The 7,556-nt window shown below is 38.4% G+C and overlaps 1 protein-coding gene across 1 annotated transcript in view; it reads right to left on the reverse strand.

The window, feature by feature from the left end:
* LOC109938008 (SREBF chaperone) overlaps positions 1 to 7,556 on the reverse strand; it is a 100,509-nt gene that overhangs the window by 16,122 nt on the left and 76,831 nt on the right. Inside the window, exons 18-21 of the mRNA XM_048596167.1 lie at positions 4,673 to 4,755; positions 3,716 to 3,882; positions 2,756 to 2,836; positions 1,014 to 1,220 (exon numbers count right to left, since the gene is read on the reverse strand). Of these exons, the coding sequence (XP_048452124.1) occupies positions 1,014 to 1,220; positions 2,756 to 2,836; positions 3,716 to 3,882; positions 4,673 to 4,755 (538 nt within the window). The remainder of the gene's footprint in view (positions 1 to 1,013; positions 1,221 to 2,755; positions 2,837 to 3,715; positions 3,883 to 4,672; positions 4,756 to 7,556) is intronic.

The raw sequence follows: 7,556 nt of genomic DNA on the forward strand, positions 1-7,556 counted from the left end.
AGTGGATGCTTATAGATGTGGTGCCAATCAAGTGGGCTGCTTTGTCCTGAATGGTTTCAAGCTTTGAGCGTTGTTGAAGTTGCATTTATCCAAGCAAGTGGGGAGTATTCCATCACCTCCAGACGTGCCTTGTAGATGGAGGCCAGCCTTTGGACAGTCAGGGCATCAGATACTCACTGCAGTATTCAGAGTCTCTGACATTGCCTTGTAGCTACTGTACTTGTGTGGCAAGCCCAGTTGAATTTCTGGTCAATGGTAACTCCCAGGGCGTTGATAGTGGGTAATTCAGTAAGATAATGCCACAATATCAAGGGATGGTGGTTAGATAGAATCTTAATGAAGACGGCCATTGCCTGGCATTTGCGTGATACAAATGTTAATCGCCACTAAATTATTTCCCCCGATCTTAATTCATATGTTTGACTCCACTCCTCTCCCCAGCAACTATAGGAGGCCGAACTCCACTGTTCACAGCCTTGGTTCCCTACTTGATCTTATGCTATGTTTCCACTCTGATATCCTCTTCATCACCAAAACTGCCTACTTTCACTTCATCATCCATCTCCATCCTTGCCTCAGCTCATCAGCTGCAAAACCCTCATCCACGCTTATGTCAGGTTACAAAGATTGCCTCATTACGCTCATTGTCAACTCACTGCAAACCACAGGGGGAAGGGGGGAGGAGGAAGACTGAAATCCCATGCACTAAGAACAAGTAGAGGTGACTAGCTCCCCTGTAAATGAATTGCTTTGTTATGACAATCTGGGAATCTATGGTAATTATTTTTGATTTGATGAATCCAGTTCCCAGCTTTACGTGGTGAAATTTCAACTCTCAACGTTTCAGTTGGGAGTCTTGGACTACATTGTTACTTTTCTTTGTCTTAGCCTGCTGAGTGGGCTTTAACTCTGCAATTTAGGTTTCTTTGGAGTTTAAAAAATCTAGTTGAGTTAACCGACTCTCTAACCAACAGAAAAAGACACAGAAGGAGAAAAAATGCTACTGCACCCACCTGTTGAATGGAATAGAGTTTGATACCAGAGCTGCGGTCCCATATACAGATCATGTCATCTAATCCACCACTGATCACACAGCTTGAGGTGCAGATGAGAGCTATAACGTCACCACGATGACCATGCATATGACTCACTCGGCTTCCAGTTAATACATCCCAGAGGCAAATAGCTCCATCTTGGCCTCCACTAGCCAACCCCATTGCCTGAAAGAAGACATTTCAAGTAAAGCAACTGCAAAGTTGATGAAGTTAACCAGTTCTGTTACAGTCAGCACTAAAACCCAATTATCTTGTGCTGAACTTTCATTCTATAAATGAGTCCTTTGGGAGTTGAAAATAAGTCAATGTTCATGATTCATTCACAAACTACATGTCATGGAACAAATGTCTGAGGTGACAGAAAGAAAGAAAACTGAAGTATGGACATGATAACTAACTTTCATAAAAGATGGTACAAATGTCAACAGTTATCAACAATTTTCACTAAATGCTAGCAATTCGCTGGAAAAAATTAAACTTGTAGAAAGCTAAATTACATCAATCAGGTGCAGAAATTAAACTCTCATAACTTTCATCGCATGTGGATAGATTAGTATCATCTCTCTTTTGTTCCCTTACTGGTTCCTTGGGTCATGCAATATTAACCCCGACTTGCAGTTATGTGTTGCTGGCTGGTTGTTCAGCCACAACAAGATGATGCTGTCAATGGTACATTTTTTCATCCATAAAGCAGCTGGGGGCCCATGCTTCACTTAAGTACTAAACGGTGCTGCATTATCGGAACATTGTACTCCTTTATATCTTAAAAACACAAACCGCTATATTAGCGCTGTTTTGGATGATAATTTTCCATTATTAATGCTATCAGAAACTGTTTAATTAGCAACAACCACTGACGGCTGTGGGGTTTTATTTTGTGCAAAATGGCCTCTATGCTTGCTTGTATGGCAATAAAGGTCACTACACTTTAAAGAAATTCACTATATGGAACAGGCACGTTGCTGTTTCTGGCACATAATAACCCATTACATTATTTAATTTTTTTTCACCTCCATCATTCCTGCAACACACTATTAATTTCAAGCACTGAGGAAAGTTCAACCATATTATACCATTTGTAAGTACGAATTTGACTGACGAGAAGCCAGCCAATGCTAGTCACTGATTCTTCTCTTGGTTTCCAGGTCATACATGTACTGATAGGAGATCAGGGGACTCCAGGCCATAACCCAGGAGGGGCACAAGAATTAAAAGTAAAGGCATGCTACCATGTGTAGCGTTACTGTATTTCAATACATCTTGCAATTTTCTACGAGTAAACTGTTACCAGGGCAAATGTACAAGCAAAAATAACTTGACAGTCCGGGATATACAGAGAACACTTCTTTCCTTAGTGTTTTGGGATCTGTTACTCAATGAGAAGAGCAAATGATTTAACACCTCTTTCAAAGTTAGCACCTCATATTCTGAAGAGTTCCCATAAAACTCAAATGATCCGAGACTGTTTTCCATATAGTGTTAAACGCATAGCTTTCCGACTTAGCGACATAATTCAAGAAGCATGCAATTAAGCAAGGAGAAACTGCATTGATTTTACCAACTTCTAAATTAATTAAACCCCTGTATGAAAATATTTGCAACATACGAACTGTATGAGGTGTAAACTGAAAGAACATCTGATACTTACTGGTTCTCTATTGCCAAACTCAGCAAAATATTTTGGTTACATATGACAGTACCTGGTCTATATATACTGCTGTGATCCCTCCTGAGTGACCCTGTAACGTATAAAGACAACAGGAGTCCTCAAGTCGATATATCTGCAAAATGAACAGAAGCTCAGTAAACAAACTAATGTACTAAATGCAATCAATTCACTCTTTCTGGTGAAACATTAACTTTGTTTCTCTTTCAACAGATGCTGCCAGGCTTGTTGAGTATTTCAAGCATTTGCTATTTTTAGATCAGATTTCCAGTTTCTGCAGCATTCCACTTTTGATTCCAAGTTTGCTTTGCTCAAATCTCCTATTTTATTTACACTTTATTTTCTCTGCATTCTTTTATCTACATGTTGCCTCTTGCCTACACTGAAAATTCATTCTGAATAAGGTAAAAAGCTGAGTGGGTTGCATGACTTAAGTCTACACTTAGAACATAGAAACATGGAACAGTAAAGCACAGTACAGGCCCTTCGGCCCACGTTGTTGTGCCGATCTATTATCCTACTAAAGATCAAACTAACCTGCATACCCTACATTTTACTATCCTCCATGTGCCTATTCAAGAGTCGCTTAAGCGTCTCTAAAGTATCTGACTCCACTACCACTGCCGGCAGCGCATTCCACACGCCCACCACTCTCTGTGTAAAGAACCTACCTCTGACATCTCTCCCCTATACCTTCCTCCAGTCACCTTAAAATTATGCCCCCTCATAGTTGTCATTTCTGCCCTGGGAAAAAGTCTCCGACTATCCACTCTATCTATGCCTCTCGTCATCTTGTACAATTCTATCAAGTCACCTCTCATCCGTCTTCGCTCCAATGAACAAAGCCCTAGCTCCTTCAACCTTTCCTCATAAGACCTGCTCTGGGGGAATCAGCCCAAATTATGTTCTCATGTTCTGTAAGTAGAAGCCCAAATGTGAGATTATCACCCAATTAACACAATCATTATTTTAAATGCAACTGAATTGTACTCACTCTGAGTGTGTGGTCCTGACTTCCTGTGACTACTCTGCCAGCAGCTGCTTTCAGCACCGTGATGGGCTTTTGGTGTGCACAAGGAACCATGTGCGTTAACTGACAAACTATGGTATCGCCACTGCTGAAGACTGGTGATGATGGGATTGTGGATCTGTTGGGTGTTCCTGAACAAGATGTCAGACTACAGAATTAGTGTTCCAGGTATGGAATGAGAAGTAATTTAACAACTTGCACACACAGGACGACTCTATCATAGCAAAACAGTTCTCATCCCTTTATAACCAGCTGAACGGGGAACTTACGCATCAAAGAGTAGTTTGATGCAGGTTTGGAGGAAGCGCACATTTGAAAGATACTTTTAAAATCCTCATCAAAACTATAAAGTGACATGTCAAGGGACAGAAGTTATAAAGGGAATTCTGAAGCACAGCAAAAATAGTAACTGACGTCTCTGTTGTCTGTCACAGAACTGGAGGATGTAAGGACATACAGGAAGACATGATTATAAACACAGTGCGCCAGTAGGATTGAGTTGGAGATTTCAGAATAATCGGTATTCGCTGTTTTTGGTTTACGATTTTAATCACATAATTTTCAAAAAAGGGTTAATGAATTGCTGATCAAGCTTCAATGCTTAAAAATGCAGCTTTTGTGTGATAGCCATTTACAACACTGGCCTAAAAATACCGAGAGGCTAAGAAATTAAGGAATGTGACTTTGAAAGCATCTTGTAGTGTCAATGAGATTTTGGTGGCATTTATGCCATTTTATTAACTTGCTCCTCATCATCAGCCACGAATCTCCTAGTTTTATGCTTCATCTGATGGCAACATTATTGAGTTGTGCATCCTGTTAACAGCTAACACTAGAAAACATGTAAATTTGTACTAACTTTGGAGGGGGAGGCAGGAACATAAGGGAACTATCCATTTCAAATAAATATCTTTCACTTACCTCGGTACTGCAGCTGGTTGATGGTTTTATTGGTGTCTAGACAATAGAAATCCAATGAGCCATTCAATCTTGCAGCAACAATTCTGTAATATAAAGCTCTGTTATTTCATTGAACACACAAATAAATGTCTAACAAGTGTCAATACATGTAGTAATTACCATGTTCTGAAGTGGTAACATCAAGGAAATGTTTGAATACTGGCGTATCTGATTGTGCAATAAAACATACCCCTATACCCTAGTCAAAAATAATAGCCACAACTATCATACAAAACAGCTGTTGTGTAAGACTGAGGTAATCTTAGTCATGCTATAACTAACAATGTCTGTGGAAGGCAGCAGGCCAAGGCTGAATAATGGAGACGTGAGTACAGGTTGCAGTTAAATTTAAACAAAAAGAACTGCAAATGCTGTAAATCAGGAACAAAAACAAAGTTGCTGGAAAAGCTCAGCAGGTCTGGCAGCATCTGTGAAGGAAAAAACAGGTTAATGTTTCAGGTCCGGTGACACTTCCTCAGCTTTTCCAGCAACTTTGTTTCTGTTGCAGTTAAATTTATTGCTTCAGATATTAGGAGAGCTGATTCTTAAACAATGGTAGAATAAAATGATAAGAAACCAAAGTGACTGAGAAGAAACAACATTATTAAAATTTAAAATAATGACTGCAGGCTATGATACACCACATAAAAGTGGAGGTTAATGTTAAAGCTCATTTCAAAGCAGCTAAAAGTAGAACTTTTTAAAAAGCAACCAGTTCACATGCACTGACTGCTGAAAGGGTTTAATAGGAGTAAGGCTGTCGATATGGTGATATTACATTTCCAGGAAGACCTTTGATACATTTCCACTGGAAAGGTTTGTACCAATTTTTTTTTTTTTTAAAAAAACAATGGCGTTGGTGAAAATATTTCATATTGGACATGCAATTGGCACTCCAAATAAATCCAAAAGCTAGTGACAGGAATTGTTGCTAACTTTGGAGATTGTTACCAGTGAAGTTTAGTAGTCACAAGCAGAATGGAATTTGGAGATGCTCCAAACTACTGAAGGTGGGCAACTACAAAGCTGAACAGGACAAACTGCAGAAGGAATTAGGAACAAAAACAAAGTTGCTGGAAAAGCTCAGCAGGTCTGGCAGCATCTGTGGAGGAGAAAACAGAGTTAACGTTTCGGTCCAGTGACCCTTCCTCAGAACTTGAATTTTGTATCTGTGTTCAATATTCACAATGTAATGCAGCTGTACCAGAAATGGTTAGCAGGTCGTCAATTTTGCTTTTCTTTTCCAAAAGACGCTTCAAAGTTTTATGATTTCTCTATTCCTCAAAATTCCTATCCCAGATTTCATGGTCAGTAGCAAAATGAGGCATTTGCCACTGCCCTTGAAGAAAACTGCCCACATCGATCTGTGGCATGGGTTTCTCATTTCCCAACAACAGTTTGAAGCTGATGCCAAGTCAGGCATTCGGCAATGATTCTTGTCAAGCTCATCAGACCTTGTATTCTCAAATGTAAACCAGGAAGCAAAACATAGATTTCCATTCTTAATTAAAATTTGACAAGTTGAAAAAGAATTGGGATTAAGGCAGCTGAAATAGCAAACATTTTTAGAAATTAATTTATTTAGCTACATTGGAGAAATTGGATATTCCCCCAATATGAAATTAGTTTTCTTTTACGGCAAGTGAAGCTGTTCAGTCGTAATTATTAACTTAATGTGTCATTTTAAAAAAAAAAGTTACACCTCATTTAACAAGGTGCAACTTTTTCAAGAATTTATAAAGCAAGTCTAAAGGCACAAGAAGATAATTTCTCATCAGTTAAGTGATTTTTACTTGATTGCAATCTGGAGACAGGGATGGCTGTGGAGGCAGGGGGAAAAAATGGCTGCAGTGGTATCCTTAATGCACCGTATGACAAAGCATATGATTACTAACAGCAACTTCTGAATTTTCAACTTTAATTGCATGTGTGGACTCCAGATTTTCCTGTCTGTTTCAGTGTAGTAATTGACAACTAACTTACACTGTCATTACCACAGCAAAATCTAGGTTTGTGTCTGAATGGAAAACCTTTTTGTAAATCTATAAACAGCTATGATATTGTTATAAGAAAAAAAAAGTATAATGAACCTTAAAATGACATATGCAAAGGTATGTATCTCTGGATATATTCTTCACAAATTGAGATTGATATAGGGTTACTAAAATAAAAAAACTTGGACTTTGACCAGAAGCACAGAATCTAATTAAACAGGTAGCATAATTTAGGCCCTCATGCCACCCTAATTCTCTCAAAGAGTTAGCCATTTAGACCCTTTCCCTTTTGCTTTAAGTTGTTTTACTTTCCAAATAATTGTCCACTTCCCCTTGCATGTAACAGAAGATTCTTCTGCTATCATATTTTGTAGGACAGGGGAATATCCTAACAATGTATGAAAATGTTAGTCCTTTTGGGAGGGAGGTGCTGATGAGTTTAAATTTATAAAATCAAGTGACTACCTTAGAACATTACAATTGGTATGATTTTAAAAACATGTATGCAGTAGCCTAACAGATTGGGAGAATTTACACTTAAGATATATTTTTATAGTATGTAAATGTATACCCATAAATGATAGCTAAATTGAACATGAAAGCATACTTTGAAAACCTAAATATCAAAGAAGAGATTTATTAAGAATCTGGTCTTTTTGAGTTGGCTGTTCATTCAAATGACTAGCCTGCCTGAATCTTAAATCATAAGCATTAAAAAACACTAGCAAAGTTAAAAGCTTCAATATATTTTGTATGAATGAATCATTTTGATGCTCTGCCATCAGCTGAGTCAATGTGCTTGACTCTTATAAAAACTGAAAGAACTGCAGATGCTGTAAATCAGGAACAAA

This window comes from Rhincodon typus, chromosome 4 (genome assembly GCF_021869965.1).
Source record: "Rhincodon typus isolate 14 chromosome 4, sRhiTyp1.1, whole genome shotgun sequence".
NCBI lineage: Eukaryota > Metazoa > Chordata > Chondrichthyes > Orectolobiformes > Rhincodontidae > Rhincodon > Rhincodon typus.